This window comes from Balaenoptera musculus, chromosome 3 (genome assembly GCF_009873245.2).
Source record: "Balaenoptera musculus isolate JJ_BM4_2016_0621 chromosome 3, mBalMus1.pri.v3, whole genome shotgun sequence".
NCBI lineage: Eukaryota > Metazoa > Chordata > Mammalia > Artiodactyla > Balaenopteridae > Balaenoptera > Balaenoptera musculus.
The window spans coordinates 46,324,264-46,347,175 of record NC_045787.1 but is presented as its reverse complement, the minus strand read 5'-3'; the positions used below and the strand labels follow the sequence as shown (position 1 = coordinate 46,347,175).

The 22,912-nt window shown below is 34.5% G+C and overlaps 1 protein-coding gene across 2 annotated transcripts in view; it reads left to right on the top strand.

Moving 5' to 3' along the window:
* Positions 1 to 22,912, top strand: part of DEPDC1B (DEP domain containing 1B) — a 116,243-nt gene that overhangs the window by 70,248 nt on the left and 23,083 nt on the right. For both annotated transcript variants that reach the window (XM_036847671.1, XM_036847672.1), the window contains exon 7: positions 820 to 960. In XM_036847671.1, the coding sequence (XP_036703566.1) occupies positions 820 to 960 (141 nt within the window). The remainder of the gene's footprint in view (positions 1 to 819; positions 961 to 22,912) is intronic.

Genomic DNA, 22,912 nt, shown 5'->3' with positions numbered 1-22,912 from the left:
AGATGATGGCACAGACTGTACTGTGTTGTGATAATTGCTCTACATGTCTCTTCTTTCCCACCAGGTTCACAGCACCTGCTAGTGTTGGAGGGTCTCCTGCAGAGGCAGGGGTGGGGGGCTGTGGCTCACCGTGGGGACAAGGACACTGGCAGCAGAAGTTCTGGGAAGTACTCCTTGGCATGAGCCCTCCCAGAGTCTGTCCATACATTCTTATTAGTCTAAAATAGTTTAGAGGCAGCAATTATTTCACTCAACTCTGATTCTTGAATTTTATAATATAGCAATGATGAAATAATAAAAAGCTTTAAAAATTGCTTTATAGCTTATCTATTACATATATGAGGTAATTACTATGTTGGTTAACTGTGTCAAGACTAGGAAAATATCTGGACTTCCCTGGCGGTCCAGTGGTTAGGACTGTGTGCTTCCACTGCAGGGAGTGTGGGTTCCATCCCTGGTTGGGGAACTAAGATCCCATATTCCGCGTGGCGAAAAAAGACTAGGAGAAATATTGACTATTTCAAAGAGAATTATCACTGTTTACATTTAATAAAAATGTCTTTCAGAACGTCATAAAAGAAAAAGTCGGTTTCTTTGAAAATGGAAGTAAGCCAGTGACTTTTCTCATTGTTTTATAATAGATTTCAATTTAGATATAAAGTATATTTATATAAGCAGAATGTATAATATCAGTTTTCTCCTTGAAAACTTTTCTGATCTTAAGTATCTGTACACACCACACCTATGCACAGAGACTAATACTTAGAGATGATTGCCCCATTAATGTTTCTCTTTCTTTCTCTTTCCCTTTTTTAACAGGGCCTAATTGTTCGGATTTGAAGCAGCCTATGTATTTAGGATTTGAAAAAGATGTCTTTAAAACTATAGCTGATTACTATGGTCACCTGAAAGAGCCTTTGCTTACGTTTCACCTTTTTGACGCCTTTGTCAATGTATTAGGTAAGTTGGAATATAATGAGCATATATCTTCACTACTGATATGGAATCATTTCATTTTTCACTATCTTGAGACTTCCATAGCTTTTTTGAAATAAAAACAGATGGGATGCTTGCCTAGTTGGAGTCCTGCTCTATAAAGGAGGAAAAGAAAATAGTTAAGCTCTGTTATGAAACCTAAACAAGGACCACTAGTTTTTATTTCTTAGGGAGGAGTAATGTGTTCTATGTCATTTCTGTACAAAGAAGTATGACTTTATTGGTAGAGAAGAATGTAAATTTGACATTTACTCTTCATGAGTAAATCTACTACTCTGGATATGACTTCATGAATAGTCAAGTGTGAGAGAGATATTTTCATATAGAAATCTTATTTCTTTTTATAGAAGTAACAGGTTTTTGTAGGACTATTTGTTATCTGTGACATGTAAAATATAGTAACTACTGTTCTCTAAAACTTGTTGCTACTTCTCACATAGATTTATATTTCAGAATTTACACTGTCAAAGAAACATGGTAAAAAGGAAAAAGAAATCAGTATTATTGGTATAGGTTTTTCTGATATTGTTCCTTTCTTCTTGGAAATCAGATTTTTCTGTTGATGTTGTGATTGTTCAATAAATATTATTGTTTTCTTGTCCAAAAGTTTGCTTTAGTGACCAAATCACTGTGTGGGTATCATACTCTGTTATGTAGATTTGTAGGAATTAGCATCCTCTTGGTTTTGAGTGTTGTGGGCTTAGCAGTCTTCGCCTTCCCATTCCTCCTTCCCCGTCTCTTCCCTTTCTACTATCTTATTTTCTTGTTGGAAAGTAGGGACGCAGCCATAGTATCCTAACAAAATAAAGTATCAGCAATATGTGAATAATGTACCTGATCTCTTAGCACAATACTTCAATTTTAAGATTTCATAGGATTTCTGATAATAAGAAGCAAAATGGAACAATTATAAATCATGTACATAAGAGTGAGTTTGTTCTCAGAGAGACCAATATTGAGAACAGATGAAGGGATTAGACCTAGTACTGTGTTTTGAGACCACTGGGTCTTCTTGGTATTTTGTTTTCCACCAGGGAGAATTGGGGGCTTATGTCCTTGTGAATATCATGCCTAATGATGACTACTTGCTGTTATTTAAGATGCATAAAGACTAATTGAATAGATTCTCATTATAGCCACTTAATGCCATTATGTGACTGGTAAAAGACAAATTCTAAAGACAGGATTAAAAACCACTTAGATTTTCTTCTCATTTTCCATTTTCATAATGTTTTACGGTAGAATTTAGAAACAAAAGAACTTGGAACTTAAAAAAAAACGAATTCCAATTTTTAAAAAATTTTAATTTTTTATTGGAGTATGGTTGATTAACAATGTTGTGTTAGTTTCAGGTGAACAGCAAAGTGATTCAGTTATACATGTATCTATTCTTTTTCCCATTTAGGTTATTACAGAGTACAGAGCAGAGTTCCCTGTGCCGTACAGTAGATCCTTGTTGGTTATCTATTTTAAATATAGCAGTGTGTACATGTCAATCCCAAACTCCCTATCTATCCCTCCCTCCCAACCTTCCCCTCTGGTAACCATAAGTTCATTCTCTAAGTCTGTGAGTCTGTTTCTGTTTTGTAATAAGTTCATTTGTATCAATTTTTTTAGATTCCACATATAAGCGATATCATATGTTATTTGTCTTTCTCTGTCTGACTTACTTCACTTAGTATGATAATCTCCAGGTCCATCCATGTTGCTGCAAATGACATTATTTCATTTATTTTGATGGCTGAGTAATATTCTTTTGTACATATGTACCACTTCTTTATCCATTCATCTGTTGGTGGACATTTAGGTTGCTTCCATGTCTTGGCTGTTGTAAACAGCGCTGCAGGAACATTGGGGTGCATGTATCCCTTTGATCTATGTTTTGTTCTGGATATATGCCCAGGAGTGGAATTGTTGAATCGTGAGGTAGGTCTATTTTTACTTTCTTAAGGAATCTCCATACTGTTCTCCACAGTGGCTGTATCAATTTACATTCCCACCAACAGTGTAGGAGGGTTCCCTTTTCTCCACACCCTCTCCAGCATTTATTGTTTGTAGATTTTTTGATGATGGCCATTCTGACTGGTGTGAGGTGATATCTCATTGTAGTTTTGATTTACATTTCTCTAATAATTAGTGATGTTGATTATCTGTTCGTATGCCTCTTGGCCACCTGTATCTTCTTTGGAGAAATGTCTATTTAGGTCTTCTGCCCATTTTTTGATTGTGTTTTTTTTTTTTTTTTTTTTTTATATTGAGCCACATGAGCTGTTTGTAAATTTTGGAGATTAATTGCTTGTTGGTAGTATCATTTGCAAATATTTTCTGTCATTCTGTGGGTTGTCTTTTCATCTTGTTTATGGTTTCCTTTGCTGTGCAAAAGCTTTTAAGTTTAATTAGGTCCCATTTGTTTTTGTTTTTGTTTCCATTACTCTAGGAGATGGATCAAAAAAGATCTTTCTGTGATTTATGTCAAAGAGTGTTCTGCCTATGTTTTCCTCTAAGAGTTTAATAGTATCTGGCCTTACATTTAGGTCTTTAATTCATTTTGAGTTTATTTTTGTGTTTGGTGTTAAAGAATGTTCTAATTTCATTTCTTTACATGTAGCTGTCCAGTTTTCCCAGTACCACTTATTGAAGAAACTGTCTTTTCTCCAGTGTATAGTCTTGCCTCCTTTGTCATAGATTAATTAACCATAGGTACGTGGGTTTACTTCTTGGCTTTCTATCCTGTTTCATTGATCTATATTTCTGTTTTTCTGCCAGTACCATACTGTCTTGATTACTGTAGCTTTGTAGTATAGTTTGAAGTCAGGGAGCCTGATTCCTCCAGCTCCGTTTTCCGTTCTCAAGATTGCTTTGGCTATTGGTGGTCTTTTGTGTTTCCATACAAATTTTGAAAGTTTTTGTTCTAGTTCTGTGAAAAATGCCACTTGTAATTAGATAGGGATTGCCCTGAATCTGTAGATTACCTTGGGTAGTATAGTCATTTTGACAATATTGGTTCTTCCAATCCAGGAACATGGTATATCTTTCCATCTGTTTGTGTCATCTTCGATTTCTTTCATCAGTGTCTTACAGTTCCCAGAGTACAGGTCTTTTGTCTCCTTAGGTAGGTTTATTCCTAGGTATTTTCATCTTTTTGATGTGATGGTAAATGGGATTGTTTCTTTAATTTCTCTTTCTGATCATTCATAGTTAGTGTATAGAAATGCAGCAGATTTCTGTGCATTAATTTTGTATCCTGCAACTTTACCCAATTCATTGATTAGCTCTAGTAGTTTTCTGGTGGCATTTTTAGGATTCTCTATGTATAGTATCATGTCATCTGCAAACAGTGACAGTTTTACTTCTTCTTTTCCAATTTGGATTCCTTTTATTTCTTTTTCCTCCCTGATTGCTGTGGCTAGGACTTCCAAAACTATCTTGAATAATGGTGAGAGTGGACATCCTTGTCTAGTTCCTGATCTTAGAGGAAATGATTTCAGTTTTTCACCATTGAGAATGATGTTTGCTGTGGGTTTGTCATATATGGCCTTTATTATGTTGAGGTAGGTTCCCTCTATGCCCGCTTTCTGGAGAGTTTTTTTTTTTTTAATCATAAATGGGTGTAGAATTTTGTCAAAAGCTTTTTCTGCATCTATTGAGATGATATATGGTTTTTATTCTTCAATTTGTTGATGTGGTGTATAACACTGATTGATTTGCAGATATTGAAAAATCTTTACATCCCTGGGATAAATCCAACTTGATCATAGTGTATGATCATTGTAATGCAGTATTGGATTTGGTTTGCTAGTATTTTGCTGAGGATTTTTGCATCTATGTTAATCAATGATATTGGCCTGTGATTTTCTTTTTGTGTGGTATCTTTGTCTGGTTTTGGTATCAGGGTGAGGGTGGCCTCATAGAATGATTTTGAGGGTGTTCCTTCCTCAGCAATGTTTTGGAATAGTTCAGAAGGGTAGGTGTTAACTCTTCTCTAAATGTTCGATGGAATTTGCCTGTGAAGCCAACTGGTCCTGGACTTTTGTTTGTTGGGAGTTTTTTTTTTTTAACATCTTTATTGGAGTATAATTGCTTTACAATGGTGTGTTAGTTTCTGCTTTATAACAAAGTGAATCAGCTATACATATACATACATCCCCATATCTCCTCCCTCTTGCTTTTCTCTCCCACCCTCCCTATCCCACCCTTCTAGGTGGACACAAAGCACTGAGCTGACCTCTCTGTGCTATGCGGCTGCTTCTCACTAGCTATCTGTTTTACATTTGGTAGTGTATATTATGTCCATGCCACTCTGTCTCTTTGTCCCAGCTTACCCTTCCCCCTCCCTGTGTCCTCAAGTCCATTCTCTATGTCTGCATCTTTATTCCTGTCCTGCTGTTGAGAGTTTTTTTATCACAGTTTCAGTTTCAGTACTTGTGATAGGTCTGTTCATATTTTCTGTTTCTTCCTGGCTCACTCTTGGGAGATTGTACCTTTCTAAGAATTTGTCCATTTCTTCTTGGTTGTCCTTTTTATTGGCATATAGTTGCTTGTAGTAGTCTCTTATGATCCTTTGTATTTCTGTGGTGTCGATTGTAACTTCTCCTTTTTCATTTCTCATTTTATTGATTTGAGCCCTCTCCCTCTTTTTCTTAATCTGTCTGGCTAAAGGTTTGTTAATTTTATCTTTACAAAGAACCAGCTTTTGGTTTCATTGATCTTTTCTATTTTCTTCATTTGTATTTCATTTATTTCTGCTCTGATCTTTATGATTTCTTTCCTTCTACTAACTGTGGGTTTTGTTTGTTCTTTCTCTAGTTGCTTTAAGGTGCATGGTTAGGTTGTTTATTTGTGATTTTTCTTGTTTCCTGATGTAAGATTGTATTGCTCTGAACTTCCCCCTTAGAACTGCTTTTGCTGTATCCCATAGGTTTTGGATTTTCGTGTTTTCATTTTTATATGTCTCTAGGTATTTTTTGATTTCCCCTTTTGATTTCTTCAGTGATGCATTGGTTGTTTAGTAGCATATTGTTTAGCCTCCATGTGTTTGTGTTTTTCACCTTTTTTTGTGTGTGTGTGGTTGATTTCTGATCTCGTAGTGTTGTGGTTGGAAAAGTTGCTTGATATGATTTCAATTTTCTTAAATTTACTGAGGCTTGCTTTGTGGCCCAGCATGTGATCAAGCCTGGAGAATGTTCCATATGCACTTGAGAAGAATGTGTATTCTGCTGCTTTTGGATGGAATGCTTTATAAATATCAATTAAGTCCTTCTGGTCTAATGTGTCATTTAAGGCCTGTGTTTCCTTATTGATTTTCTATCTGGATGATCTGATAGAAATGGATGGACCATCTGGATGGTCCATTGATGAAAGTTTGGTGTTAAAGTCCCCCACTATTATTGTGTTACTGTTGATTTCTCCTTTTATCACGGTTAGTATTTGCCTTATATATTGAGGTGCTCCTATGTTGGGTGCATATATATTTACAATTGTTATACCTTCTTCTTGGATTGATTCCTTGATCATTATGTAGTGTCCTTCTTTGTCTGTTATTACAGTCTGATATGAGCATTGCTACTCCAGCTTTCTTTTGATTTCCATTTGCATGGAATACCTTTTTCCATCCCCTCACTTTCAGTGTGTATGTCTCTAGATCTGAAGTGGTTCTCCTGTAGACATGATATATACGGGTCTTGCTTTTATATCCATTCAGCCAGTCTATGTCTTTTGGTTGGAGCATTTAATCCATTTACATTTAAGGTAATTATTTATATGCATGTTCTTACTGCCATTTTGTTAATTGTTTTGGATTTGTTTTTGTAGGTGTTTTTTCTTCCCTTCCTCTTTTATTCTCTTGTGATTTGATAACTAACTTTAGTGTTGTGTTTGGATTCCTTTTTCTTTCTCATGTGTATCTATTGTAGATTTTCAGTTTGTTGTTATCATGAGGTTTTGATATAGCAGTCTATATATAAACAAGATTGTTTTAAGTTGCTGGTCTTTTAATTTCAAGTGCATTTCCAATATCCTGCATTTGTGTTCTCTTCTTCTCGCATTTGCTGGTTTTGATATCATATTTGTGTGCAGATGATTTCCAACCTTTACTGTATGTTTGCCTTTACCAGTGAGCTTTTCCGTTTGTTATTTTCTTGTTTCTAGTTGTGGCCTTTTCTTTTCCACTTAGAGAAGTTCCTTTAACATTTGTTGCAAAGCTGGTCTAGTGCTGCTGAATTCTCTTAGCTTTTGCTTGTCTGTAAAGCTTTTGATTTCTCTGTGGAATCTGAATGAGAGCCTTTCTGGGTAGAGTCAGTTGGAAGCTTAGTGGAAGCTGACTGAAGAAATTCTCATTTGAGCACTGGCTTCTAGGAAATCAAATGGAAGGTGTTTAAAAATGTATGAGTTCCAATTTGCATCAGTTACATTTGTGATGTCACTGGTCTGTTCTACCCCCAATTGTTCATTTTGATCCCATCTAGGAATTAAAGCTGGTTGTTTCCAAATTGATGTTAGAGTCAGCCATCAGCTAAAATATTTTCAGCAGAGGCTTTGAGGTGGAAAAGGATGGATAGAATGGAGAATTTATTATTCTTAGGTGTCAGCAAGAATAGACTAATGTGTATAGATGGTGACGTATATTAACCTTCCCTGATCAGTCCTTCTCAAGTGAATATATTTCAGACACCCTGCATTGAAAACCATAGTTTTTAGAACTTTACATAGTGAAAGAAGAAAGTCTTCTAGGTTATGGAGGACCATAATTTGTTTATATGAATAACAAAGATTATCTAATATAGCAATCCTGTTAGAATCTGTGGGAAAGTGTATCATATCTAGGTCTATGCAAACTAGATACATAGGTTGAATCCCAGGAGGAATTAGTCATTCCTTAAACCTTTTGACTTACTTTGATTGGAATAGGATCCCCTTAGATAAAATGCTTTAAAGTAGGTAATCAGTCTGCTTTGTTGTAGAAGCTAATTCTGCAGCAATTTCAATGGAAATCATTTTTAGTTTAGTTAATGAATTTCTTTTGAGGGTTATTCCTTTGCTTCTTGCATGAAATAATTCTGGCTTTATGCCATAACTGTGACCCTGAGAACAGTCATTGATAGGTGAAGCAGGATATCGAAGTGTTCTTAAAGAAAAAAATGAAAAAAAAAAAAAGATTTTTGGAGGTTTAAGACTTACCCTTTATTTATACTATACTTCGTCTCAGCAGTCTGACCTAACAACATAACTGTGACTAGTAATAAATCTTCATTTCCAAAATGGCAGTTCCTTATATTAAGATCAGAGTTTGGCTGACTCTTGAATAGGGTGAGTGAGATAGTATAGCAACCTTTATACACACTTCATATGCACCCTAGAATCCACTGAGCTGTGTAGCTTGCAATAAGTTGGCATACTGAGGAAAAGAGAAGGCAGAAAGGAAGCACAAAGGGGCATGGGAGCAGGGAAGAGTGTTTTGGAAAATTGGCTGGCTTGTGTGTTATATGATGTTAATATCTGAGATCCTAGACTGGTGATCTATGGGCCAAATCTGGCTCATGAATACATCTGGTTTAACTTGTGTGTTTTAAAAAGAAAATTTAATTAATTGCCAAACTTTAAGAAATTGGAAATTCACATAAGAGTTTATATTTTTGGTTTCTGCTCCTATAGGCAAGTGAGTTCGTGGCTCCTGGTTTATGTGCTAATAGGCTGGAAGGCTGACACAACAGGTCTTTGCTGTTTGCTTTCTCGTAGATATAAAGTTTAGAAAATGACATTGAAATTCACTAGACTGGTTATACATTAGATCATGTAACTCAAAGGCTGAGATCTCCTCCTATGTTTTTTAACCTAGAAATATCCATAAGATTAGGTTTTCCATTCTTTGGTTCTTTTGTACAGTGATTTCTAGGAGATCCTCTGGAGCTGTGTGCCATCTTGCTTTGTAACCTCTTTGCCCTCATGTGCTTCAGGTTATCTCAGGGTCCTTATCCCATGGTAATCCTTACGGGAAAACAATTCCTTTTTTCAGAGAGTGCCTACTTGGTGCACTTGACCAGACAGAGAGCTCTTGCCCATGTTAGTCTGAAGTTCTTGCTGGTGGTGCTCTCTGCTCTCAGGTCCCAGGGCTTATGGCCCAAGCTTTTGAAGTTGCAGATGGGCCAAGGTAAAGATACTGAATAACCTCCAAATGTAATGACTACTGTTATGTCAAGATTATTGGAATAAAGTGAGTTAGGTAGTTCTTAAAGATGGAAATTTAGGCAAATGCCTAGGTATTCACTGGCTGTAACTAAAAACATAAATTATTTATAAGTAGACTAGTAATCACTAGGATAATTGACAAAACTTGGGAAAAAAATTAAGACCTTTCTCATACTATTCAGCAGGATTAATTCCAGCCGTATTAGAGAATTAAATTTTAAAAATACAAATCTAAAATAGTTGATACTTCTCTGATGTTGGGGTGGGTGAAGGACTTTCTAAGCATAAAAGCGAAAGTACTCATAAAAATGCTATAGCAGTTTGGGACTCTTCGTGTAGGAAAGGGCATCACTTGTGTGTGCGTGGATCTGTATCTACCTTTAAGCAATTCACGAAGTCAACTTGTTTGCTTTTCCTCAAAAGCCTCCAGAGAAGTAGTCCCACTTACTGTGTCTCTCTGTAGGCAGGGAGTTCTTGCTAATTGATATGTAGTTTGAATTCTTTCCGCTTAGTATAAACCGTTTCCTTTTTATACCTTTTCTCAGTGAAAATGAAACTGTGGCATATTTTTTTATTTCTTTGGTTGTTTGAAAACTACAATGAACACTTCTCGAGTCTCTTACCCTCTGTCTGAACAGACGTAGTCCATTGACTTTCTGGGAACTCCAAGCCTTCTCAAAAGTCTTCCAATTTCACTTCTGTTTTGAAGCTCCCATAAGGAATAGCTTATTGTTAACATTGTATATGTTAGTGGAATGATCAAGTCTACTTTGCAAAAATGAAAATTTGTGTTTCCAATGATTTGAAAATAGAAATCTAATGTCACCTTTGGAGAACGGGAAGGAGGGTGCCAAAAGTAGGTGTCACATAAAGCACTGAAGAATTCTGAACCTGTCACATGGTCATTATGGCCAAAGTGTCACCTAACTTCTAAAACACAGAACATTACAAATTCCCATTGATTTTTATTTTATTACTTTCATAAGGAACAGTTGGGTTTCTTTGAGATTTAATTATTTATTCACTTATCCTTCCTTAATTCAGCTAAATAATGAAATGTTTCCCTGATTGAAAAAAGTCTCATGGATGAATTGCTTAAGTAATTTCGTGGATAGTTTATTATCTTTTCACTATTATGTTCTTTTTTCACCAGTGGAAACATCACCAAGCTCAGGTAACTTGGTGGTTTGTTGACCTAGTTTTACCCATTCTGATAAATCACTCTGCCTTTCTGGGCCTGTTTTCGCATTGTTAAATGGCAGTAATGCCTGTCATACTCATAGATATGAAAACATGAAACTTAAAGTGATGGGTAACACTTCCTACTAAGTATCTATTTTGTTTTGTTTCATTTTGAAAACTACAAAAAATCGGAACAATGTGTAAGTTGAGCTAGGATGATCATATGCTGCTATCTAGCCATTTCTTCTCTCAAAAGATAGGAAGATTTTTTAATGTAAAACTATTTGTGATAGATCTTTACAATCTATAATTAGGATAAGCACTATTATATCATTCTGAAATGCAAGAAACAAGTTACTTCTGAGGCTACAGAAGGCCCTTGTCATTTTCTTAAAAGAAGGAGGATTCAGTATTTTTGTGATGATGTTGAGATTGTAGAAATGGTGAAAGATGAAAAAGTTACTCTTTTAGCTTTTGTTTAGCAAAATGAAATGAATCCAAAGAATAAAAGTTAAAACACTGAAACGCTTTTGTTATAAAATAAGGATAGAATGCTAATGTCCTTCAGAAGTTCTTAAAACAGAACCTTAAACAAAACCAAGAAGCTCTTTAAAATCAGTGAGGAATCTGCAAGTACTTGTTGAACATGTCTTGAGTTCAACTGTAGACTGTCATGGATATTTGAAAGCTAAATTCTCTTGCAGTCATTTTTTTTTTTTTACTGAATCCTGTAGTGTGCTTTTGTCAGTAAGCTTTTAATGAAGGGGAAGAAAAGGATTAGGTAATGGTTAGCAATGAGAAAGAGTTAGGAAATAGAAACGGAGAGCTCAAATTAAACTGTTTTTTGAGAATTTAAGTATTCCTACGTGTAATTTAACTGAGGAAAGCAATATATAGCACTCCAAGATTCAAAGGCAGAAAGAACTAAAAACGAGTCCTGCTCTGACATTTGAACAGATTGAAAAATAACAACATCCTTGGAACAGGATGCCAAGAGGGACTTAGGTATTACAGATATATCAGATCTTCTCTTTGATCACATCATACCACTTCATGGATCACCCATATGCTGAGAATTTTCAATTCTTATCTTCATCTCAGATCTATCTCCTAAACTCAAGACTAGAATATCTGTTTGACTTCTGCCTGTGTATTCCTGGATGTTTGTTATACGAGAGCCTTGGTTCAAACTTAGTAGTCCCTAAGCCATTGTTTCAGAAACTACTACATGTTGGATGTGAATTCTATGTAGTAGAACAGCATTAAAAAACAAACAAACCCATAGAATAGTGTACAAAATATCAGAGTGCATTGTATATAATAAGAGTAGGTATTTTTATAAACTTTTTTGTTTTAAATGCCTATGTATTTATATTATTGTGATATAAAATATGTTTCTTAATTTTAGTTGTAAAAAATTTTTGAAAAAAAAAGAGTACTCTAAATTTCATCTCTACCTTCCTACATAGTAAGATGATTGTGAGGATTTAATGAATGTGAAGGTTTTTCAGAAAGTATACTATTATTCAAATATTGCTAGTAACAATAGGCAATTGTGAAAGATGCTTACATTACATGATTTATCCTTTATGAATAATTAAAAATCACATGATTTGTCCTTTACATTTAGATAAAAATACCTTTTACCTATGGCTCATTCTATAGAGTTATATTCAGTTTTTCATCTCTAATTGTTGTGGAATTAACATTTTTTTTTTCATTGTTTACTTTTTTTTCACACACACACACTGTATTTTATTTTTACAAGAGATAAATAGACTGACACCAAGCATTGTAAATGGATGACCACAACAAAAGCAACAATGATTGCAATTACCAAACACAAAACACACTCATGCTATGTCATAATATTGACGTTCAGTCCAGTAATCCTCCACTGTAACAGCTCCTTTACTTTGCAGTGAAAATTGATTTGTATATTCTTTGCCTCTGAGCCCTTGTGGGATTTTTTTTTTTTAATTCAAACAGAAAGTCACAAAAATTATAATCATCCTCATCAGTTCACTCAGTCCCATGTAATTAATTTTTTTTTTTTCATCTTGATCTTTTGTTAGCACTTTTATGAGTTCATCAGTTTTTCATTAGAGTTCTGAAAATGCTTATTCATTCAGTTCAGCAGTACAGTTACCAGAAACCTGTACTTGTCAGAGTCTTTTCTATGAATTCCTTGAAGATGAACCCCTTTTATAGGAACATATTTGCAAAAGCATCAGAGTATACCCAGAACTGTCTGTAAATGACAAAAGACTTAAAAGTGACCACAGTTAAAGATTTGATGAAAGTTCATAATAGTGCAATTGACAAGGAAATTTAGTTATTTCTGAGATATACATTTTAAAGTAATAACTAGAATTATGACTTATAACATTATACCAGAACATATAAGATTTTTAGAAATTTCATGTAATGTCTGAAACATTTATATTAACATACTTCCATACAAATAACCCAATGAAAGTTTAGTATTAGTTGTTTTGTTTGTTTGTTTTTTTATACTGCAGGTTGTTATTAGTCATCAATTTTATACACATCAGTGTATACATGTCAATCCCAATCGCCCAATTCAGCACACCACCATCCCCACCCCACCGCGGTTTTCCCCCCTTGGTGTCCATATGTCTGTTCTCTACATCTGTGTCTCAACTTCTGCCCTGCAAACTGGCTCATCTGTAGGAATTAACATTTTAAAGTGATTAGAGAGTTTCTTCAGGGATAAACTACATTCTGTTTTTACTTTGTGGGAGGGAAACTGGCAGTAATTTTCATTTTGAAACCTGGCTTTCATTTTGAATTCTGAAGAAAATGGTTTTGTGTGCCCTTGTTGGTGTAAAGGAGCTAGTTTCAAATTTGAGAAATTCTCTGTTCTTTTTACTCTCTAATCCTTGCCTCAAGTTGAGGAACGCAGAATGACATTTTATTTGATTATCTGCTTATTGAATATTTGTGCGTACTCTTTGAACCAACATTTCTACTTCTATGAATTTATCCTTAGGAAGTAATTGGCCTCTTGGTAATTCAGCATGGTATTTAGGGTGCATGGCCTAGACTGTGTGGACTCAAATCCCCTTCTACCACTGACCAGCTATGTGATTTGGGCAAATGATATAATCTCTTGAAGCCTCACTTTTCTTTATCTGTAAATGGAAATTATAATAGTATCTATCTCATAGGGATTGTTGTAAAGATTCAATGAGATACTGTTAGTGTTTAGAACACTATTAGATACATAATGAAATGCTTAATAAATGTTAGCTATTTTCATAATCATTATAAATTAGGTTTATCATTATAAATATTAGCTGCTATCCTTAGTTTTAATTTTTAAAGAAGGAAAAATAGCTCCAAAACCACTATCAAACTTTTAAAATTCTTTTCTGTTGTAGTGGAAGATCTTCTATTCAAGTTCTAAAATATTTTGTGAAATTCACGTGCTTTTACAAGTAATAGAACAATTTGCTCCCGTCAAGATTAATAGCATGCAGATCTCTACTTTCTGCAAACATAGCTTGTATTTTACTTTTAATCTGTTTTTCTGGTTTTATTTGGTATGTACAATGATGTGATAAACTGGAGCACAGCTAAGTATCCTTATGACCCAATTTCCCCTGCTGTCTGTAGCATCTGTGTTCCTAATACCAAGGGAGTTATAGGATTGTGACTTTTTACATTACTGCCTCTTTAAACATTCAAAAATATTAAAAAGGAATAATTTATATTCACCTGCCAATTTTCTAAACTTTCTACCAATTAATATTTTTGTGATTTCAAATTGTAGCCTTGGTGTGGTTGAAAAATTCTATTAGTTTATGTCTGTTTTATACCCTAGGTTCAATCTCTTTTAAAATAAATACGTATTTACTTGATAGCCACTAGAGCTTTTTTTGGATCCCTGGAGATTTTGCCAAAAGATTACTTAAGACATAATACAATGATGATAGGTGGCTGATGGATGAACGTTTTAAATATAATCCAAGATTAAAATGGTTTTTATCTAGGACACATATAGTATCCAAGAAAAGTTTGCCTATGAGTGTGTTAATATGTATATAGAGTATGGTAGCATGGTATTAAGTAGAGAGTGTAATCTTTTAACTGATAATTAATAATTGCTGACCATTCACTTTTTAAAATTAAATTAAATTAATTAATTAATTTATTATTAACTTTTTTGGCTGTGTTGGGTCTTTGTTGCTGTGCAAGGGCTTTCTCTAGTTGTGGCGAGCATTGAGGTGTGCAGGCTTCTCATTGCGGTGGCTTCTCTTGTTGCGGAGCTTGGGCTCTAGGTGTGTGGGCTTCAGTAGTTGTGGCTCGTGGGCTCACTAGTTGCGGCACATGGGCTTAGTGGCCCATGGGCTTAGTTGCTCCGTGGCATGTAGGGTCTTCCCGGACCAGGGATCGAACCCGTGCCCCCTGTGTCGGCAGGTGGATTCTTAACCACTGCGCCACCAGGGAAGCCCTTGACCATTCACTTTTAATACCAAATTAAAACCAAGTAGGATTTATTGAGAGGAGATTCCTAATTATGTGTTGTTAATTATGTATGTAAGGATTTCATAGGTTTGAATCTCAGCTAAGGGAAAACTCTCAGTCTTAACTACTTTGGGCTTCGGTTTCCTTGTATATAAAATGGGGCAGTACTTCCTACTTCATAGAATAGTCAAAATGATTAAATGTGAACAGATAAAATTGCTTAATATATAGTAACTTGGGCCTAGAAGGCATTCAGTAATGTTGTTCAGACTTCCAAGATGGGGGAGCAGGATTTTCAAAATCTCATTTGATTCATAAGCAAACAAAATGGTGGTATGAATGATCTCCCAAGTCTTTTCAGTCACTCAAGACATTAATTTAGTACCTATAGTGTTCTAGGCACCAGAGCAGAAAATAAAAATTATATGCTTGCCAGAATCAAGGGTTGAAGTGTATAAAATATTCCTGTATTAATTATGTATTTAATTTTAATAAACATACAGGTATTCTTTTGTACATTGTGAATAAAAAGAGTATTGTTCCAAATTTTGGACTCACTTTAATATATAGTATTATTTTTATAACCTTCACAATACCCTGTGAGATTGGTGCTAGTATTATTTCCATTTCCAGATGAGGAAAATCTCAGTAGACCTGAAAAGAAGTTGAGTAGTTTTTCCAAAGTCATTTGGTTCTATACCATCTTACCATGCTCCTAGTATTTCTGCTTTCCTAATGCTGAGTATATGAATGACATGCCCTTTTTTTTTTTTTTTTTTATAATTTCTCTTTGATAACTTTGGAGAAATTTTACAAATTCGAGGTTATCGGAAATTATTTATATAAGAGTTTCTATGATTTTTAAATCTCATTTCTACAAACATAGCAAACAGAGCTGATATCATTATGGAATGAGAATGAAGAATAGTTTTTTCTTGTCAGTAGCAATATAATATAGGGGTTAGGAATGCAGACTCTGCAACTGGTTCAAACTCCAGCTTCTACGGTTACAAGCTGTGTGATTTGGCCTTAGTCTAATATGACTGGTGTCCTAATAAGAAGAGGAGATTAATCTTGGACACAGACTGAGGGATGACCATGTGAGGTCAGAGCAAGCAGGCAGCCGTTTGTAAGCCATAGAGAGAGGCCTCAGGAGAAACCAACCCTGCTGTCACCTTGATCTCAGACTTCTAGCCTCCAAAACTGTGAGAGAAAAAATTTTTGTTGTTTAAGCCACCCAGTCTGTGATATTTTGTTATGGAAGCACTAGCAAACTAATATAAGGCAATTATACAGAGAAAAAGCTCCACAACTCTGCATGGGGATCCCCTTGAATCTGTTGCTGAATATACTCTAAGCTGTACATCTCTAGGGCGATACTCCTCAAAACTGGGCAAATCATAACCACAATGAGATACCACTTAACACCCACTAGGATGACTATATAAAAAAGATGGTTAACAAGTATTAGTTGAGAATGTGGAGAAATTGGAAACCTCATGCATTACTGGTGGCAATGTAAAACGGCATGGCCATTTTGTAAAACAGTTTTGCTGTTCCTTAAAAAGTTAATCATAGAGTTACCATGTGATTCATCAATTTCACCCTTAGGCATATACCCAAGCCAATTGAAAGTATGTGTCACCACAACTTGTACATGAATGTTCAGAGCAGCATTACTCAGAATATTCAAAAAGTCCATCAAATAATGAATGAAAAAAATGCAGTATATTTATACAATGGCATGTTATTCAGCAATCAAAAGGAAAGTACTGTTAACATGCTACAACATGGATGAATCTTGAAAACATTATTTTAAATGAAAGAAGCCAGATACAAAAGATCACATATTTTATGATTCCATTTATATGAAATGTTCAGAACAGGCAGATCTACAGAGACAGAGATTAGTGGTTTCCAGGGAATTGAGGGGAGGAGAAAATGGGGAGTGATTGCTAATAGGTATGGATATTTCTTTTTGGAGTGACAAAAACATTCTGGAATTAGATAGTGGTGATAGGCATAACTTAGTGAATATACCAAAACCCACTGAATTGTATACTTGTAAAAAAAAAAAAAAAAAAAAGATTATCTCATAAGAAACGAACAGAGAGAAAAGAACCAAATTGGACTTCAGGAGTTAGAAAGACTGTGGATAGAGGGAATTAAACTGAGCACAGCCCCCGAGACGTATAGTGTAATATTAGGCAGTCTAATATGCATGTATTTGGAATCCCTGGAGGGGGTCCTTTAAAATGGCTCATGTATCCTTTTGCCACATCCCCAGCATCCTTGAAGCACTGTCTTTACTTTTGCCACTAGAGGCTCATCTTTTACTTTCTGTCACCACCCTGGAATCAGCCATTTCTTTAAGGATTCTTGGTTCCTTTCTGTAGAGAACAGTATTTAGAAGACGAGATCTAGTGCTCGATGTGCTCATTGTTATAGGTGGTATTGTTCATAGAAAGAAAACAACGTTTTCAAATAGCACGTTAAGGAGTAACCCTGCAATTTAATTTCCAAATTTTCACCAAAAGTACTGTTTGGAAGGAGGGTGGTTTTTAAATTGGCAGAATGGAGAGTAATAAAACAGACATCATGTGCCCACCACCCTGATCCAACACATACATTTCGCCATGTTGCAAAGATATCCATGTGTTTCTCTGTATCTAGAAGCAGAATTGCTAAGTTGTTTGGTATTCAGGTCTTTACTGGTTCTAGCAAATTGCTTTCCAGAGTCGTTCTAGCAATTTATACACTGGTTAGTGATATATTCCTATTTGCCTGTTTCCTTACCAATACTTGGTTTCATCAGGCTTTTTAATTTTTCTAGTCTGATGGATATGAAAATGAATCTTATTGATGTTTATTGGTCATGTGGGTTTCTTCTTGGGTAAAATACTTTTTCTATCCTTTACCCATTTTTTTTCTTTTGGTTTTTCTTTTTTGTCTTTATAAAAATACATTCTGGATACTAATCCTTAAGTCTGGCAAATATCATTTCATAGTCTGTGGCTTGTCTTTTGATTGTAATCACAAGGTAAAAAACTTCTGTGCCTTACTTTGGTCAAATTACTTTGTGTGTCTCAAGAAATCTTTTTGTATCTTTAAATCACAAAGAGATTCTGTACTAAGATTTTTGAGTTTTACTTTGGTTATGCTTAGGTCTCTTAAATCATTTTCTTAAATTGTTTATTTTTTTTATTTTTAAAGTTTTCTTTATTTTTTTTGGCTGTGTCGGGTCTTCATTGCGGGGTGTGGGCTTCATGGTCTTCTCTCTAGTTGCGGCGCAGGGGCTCCAGGGTGTGTGGGCTCTGTAGTTTGTGGCACGCAGGCTCTCTAGTTGAGGCACGCGAGCTCAGTAGTTGTGGCGTGCAGGCTTAGTTGCCCCACAGCATGTGGGATCTTAGTTCCCTGACCAGGGATAGGACCCGTGACCCCTGCATTGGAAGGCAGATTCTTTACCACTGGACCACCTGGGGAGTCTCCTTAAATCATTTATTTTTAAATTAACTTTATTGAGGTATAATTAACAAAATTAAAATGCACCCATTTTAAGTACAGTTTTGGTCAATTTATACTAGTGTAATTACCATTGCAATTAAAATATAGGCCATTTCCATTCCCCTTAAAGGTTCCCTTGTGCTCTCTTTTAGTCCTCACCCCAACGCTGGCACCAGACAACCAGGAATAGAAGCTTCCTATCCATATAGATTAGGTTTTCTTTTTAACAGTTTCATACAAGTGGAATACATACAGTGTGTACTTCTTATCTGGCTTCTTTTGCTCTGTAACATTTTTGAGATTTTTGTTCATGCTGTCGCATGTACCAGTAGTTTGTTACATTCTATTGCTGAGTATTCTGTTATATGGATATGCCACAATTTATTTATCCATTCATCTGTTGGGATGCGAAGTTTTTTCGTCTTGAGCTATTATGAATATACCTGTTTTGAATATTCGTGTACAAGACTTTGTGTGAATATGTGTCTTTCTTCTTTTGGGTAAGTATCTAGAAATGGAATTGCTGGATCATGTGGTAAATGTGTGTTCACTTTTATATGAAAGTGACCATCTATTTTCCAAAATAATTGTGTATTTTTACATTCCCATCAGTGATGCATGAGAATTCCAGTAGCTTTTCCTTCTTGTCAACACGTCACATTGTTAGTCTTCTAAATTTTAGGCTGTCTAGTGGGCGCATAGTGGTATATATTTTTGGTTTTAATTTGCATTTTTCTCATGACTACTAACATTGGGCATCTATTTATTTGCTCAGTGGCCATTCATATATCTTCTTTTGTAAAGTGTCTATTGAAATCTTCATTTCTGTCATTTTTTAAATTGGTTTGTTTGTTCTCTTATTACTGAGTTATTGGTATGTTTGAAAACAGAAATAGACTCACAGATATGGAAAACAAACTTATGGTTTCTAAAGGGAATGGGGGGGAGATAAATTAGGAGTTTGGGATTAACATATACACACTACTATATATAAAATAGATAAGCAACAAAAACCTGTATAGCACAGGGAACTATATTCAATATCTTATAATAACCTATAATGGAAAAGAATCTGAAAAAGAATTTTTTATATATATATATATATATATATATATATATATATATATATACACACATGTATAAATAAATCTATATGATATAGTAAATATATATATAACTGAATCACTTTGCTGTACACCTGAAACTAACACAACATTGTAAATTAATTATTCTTCAATAAAAATGGTTATTAAAAAAAGAGTTATTGGTATGTTCTTCATGTAAATCCTTTGTTAGATATATTTATTGCAAATATTTTCTCCTGGAGTGTGGTTCTTTTCCCCCCTTTTCTTAACAATGTCTTTCGAAAAGCAGAAGTTTTCAGTTTTGAAGTCTATTTTATCATTTTCTTTTATGGTTCATGCTTTTTGTATCTCAAGAAAATTTTGCCTACCTTTAAATATTGTACTATTTCATTTATAATGTTACTACCTTACAACAGTATTCTTTCATTTTTTTCCACTGCCCTTTGTGCTATTGTTATCATACATTTTAGTGCTACATATATTTTTAATAACGTGTTATAACCCTCCTATATATTGTTGTTATTTTTTCTTTAAACAGATGATTTTCTTTCTTTATTTTGTTTCTGTTTGCTTTCTTTTTTCTTTTTTAATATTTTTTCTTACAGTTTTATTAAGATATTATTGACATACAACACCTTATAAGTTTAACATAAACAGCATAATGATTTGACTTGCATACATCCTGAAATGATTACCAGAATAAGTTTAGTGAACATCCATCATGTCATTATAGATGCAGAATTAAAGAAATAGACAAAAATGCTTTTTTTTTTCCCTTGTGAGGAGAACTCTTAGGATATACTCTGTTAACAATTTTCATATATAACATACAGCAGTGTTGATTATATTTATTTTGTTGTACATCACATTCCTAGTACTTATTTACCTTATAACTGGATGTTTGTACCTTTGATTGCCTTCATCCAATCCCCTCAACCCCTGCCTCTGGTAACCAGAAATCTGATCTCTTTTGCTATGAGTTTGTCTATTTGTTTGTTTTCGATGTATAATTGACCTGCAACACTACGTTAATTCCTGTTATACAGCATAGTGATTTGATATTTCTGTACATTTTAAAGTGATCACCAAGATGAGTCTTTTTACAATATGTCACCATACAAGATATTACATAGTTATTGACTATATTCCCCTAATGTACTAAATGTATGTATATGTAATTTCATACCTGTGACGCATTTATTTTGCAACTGGAAGTTTGTACTCTTAGTCTCCCTCACTTTTTCTTTCCTCTCCCCACACATCTCCCCTCTGGCAACCACCTGTTCGTTCTACGTATCTATAGCTCTGTTTTTGTTTTATTATGTTTGTTCATTTCTTTGGTTTTTTAGACTGCACATATAAGTGAAATCATACAGTATTTGTCTTTCTTTGACTTATTTTACTTAGCATAATACCCTCTAGGTACATCCATGTTGTTGCAGTGGCAAGATTTCATTCTTTTTAATGGCTGAGTAATATTCCATTGTGTGTGTGTGTGATATACATACATACACACACACACACACACCTTCTTTATCCATTCATCTATTAATGGTCACTTTGGTTGCTTCCATATCTTGGCTATTGTAAATAATGCTGGAATGAAATAGGGGTGCATGTATCTTTTATAATTAGTGTTTTTGTTTTCTTCAGATATATACCCAAGAGTGGAATTGCTAGATCATATGGTAGTTATATTTTTTAATTTTTGAAGAATCTCTATAATGTTTTCCATAATGGCTGCACCAATTTGCATTCCCATTAACAGTGCACAAGAGTTCCCTTTTCTCCACATCTTTGCCAACCCTTACTTGTTGTCTTTTTGATAACAGCCATTCTGACAGGTGTGAGGTGGTATCTCACTGTGGTTTTGATTTGCATTTCCCTGATGATGAGTGATGTTGAACATCTTTCCATGTGCCTGTAGGCCATTTGTATGTTTTCTTTGGAAAAACGTCTGTTCAGATCCTCTGTCCCCTTTTTAATCAGGTTGTTTGGTTTTCTGATGTTGAACTGTATGAGTTCTGTTTTTTTTGCGGGGGAGTATTAACCCCTTATTGGATACATTGTTTGTAAATATCTTCTCCCATTCAGTAATTGGCCTTTTCCTTTTGTTCATAGTTTCCTTCACCATGCAAAAAGCTTTTTAGTTTGATGTTGTCCCATTTGTTTACTTTTGCTTTTGTTTTTTTGGATACATATCCAAAAAATATTATAAGACCAGTGTCAAAGAGCATGCTGCCTGTTTTCTTCTAGAAGTTTTATGGTTTCAGGTGTTACATTTAAGTCTTTAATCCATTTTGAATTTATTTTTGTGCATGGTGTGAGAGAGTACTCCAGTTCGATTCTTTTACGTGTAGTTTTCCAGTTTTCCCAGCACCAATTATTGAAGTGGCTGTCTTATCCCTATTGTATATTCTTGCCTCCTTTATTGGAGATTAATTGCCCATATTAGTGTGGTTCACTTCTGGCCTGTCTATTCTGTTCCATTGATCTGTGTGTCTGTTTTTGTACCAGTACCATACTGTTTTGATGACTGAAGCTTTGTAGTATAGTTTTAAATCAGGGAGTATGCTACCTTCAGCATTGTTTTTCCTTCTCAAGATTGTTTTGGCTATTCAGGGTCTTTTGTGTTTCCATAAAAATTATTTAGAATTATTTATTCTTGTTCTGTAGAAAATGCCAGTGGTGTTTTGCTAAGGATTATATTGAATTTGTAGATTGCCTTGGGTAGTATGGCCATTTTAACAAGAGCACGAATGCATGAGCACTGCACATCTGTCCAGTTGTTTTTGTCATCTTTGAATTCTTTCATTAATGTCTCATTGTTTTCAGAGTACAAGTTTTTTATCTCCTAGGTATTTTATTCTTTCTGATGCAATTGTAAATGGGATTTTCTTAATTTCTTTTTCTGATAGTTCATTATTAGTGTATAGTAATGCAACAGATTTTTGTATATTGATTTTGTATCCTGCAACTTTACTGAATTTGTTTATTAGTTCTAACAGTTTTCTGGTCCTGGACTTTTGTTTGTTTGGGGTTTTTTGATTACTGATTCAATTTCATTATTGGTAATTGGTCTGTTCAAGTTTTCTATTTCTTTTGGATTTAGTCTTGGGAGACTGTACATTTCTAGGAAGTTATCCATTTCTTTTAGGTTGTCCAGTTTACTGGCATATAATTTTTGTTTGCGGTAATCTCTTATGATCCTTTGTATTTCTGTGGTATCTGTTTAACTTCTCCTCTTTCATTTCTGATTTTATTGATTTGAGCCCTCTCTCTTTTTTCTTGATGAATCTAATGATTTATCAATTTTGTTTATCTTTTTAAAGAACCAGCCTTTAGTGTAATTGGTGTTTTTTATTTTTTGGTTTGTCTTTTGTTTTTAGTCTTTTTTTCATTTGTTTCTTCTCTGATATTTATTTCTTTCCTTCTACTAACTTTGGATTTTGTTTGTTCTTCTTTTTCTA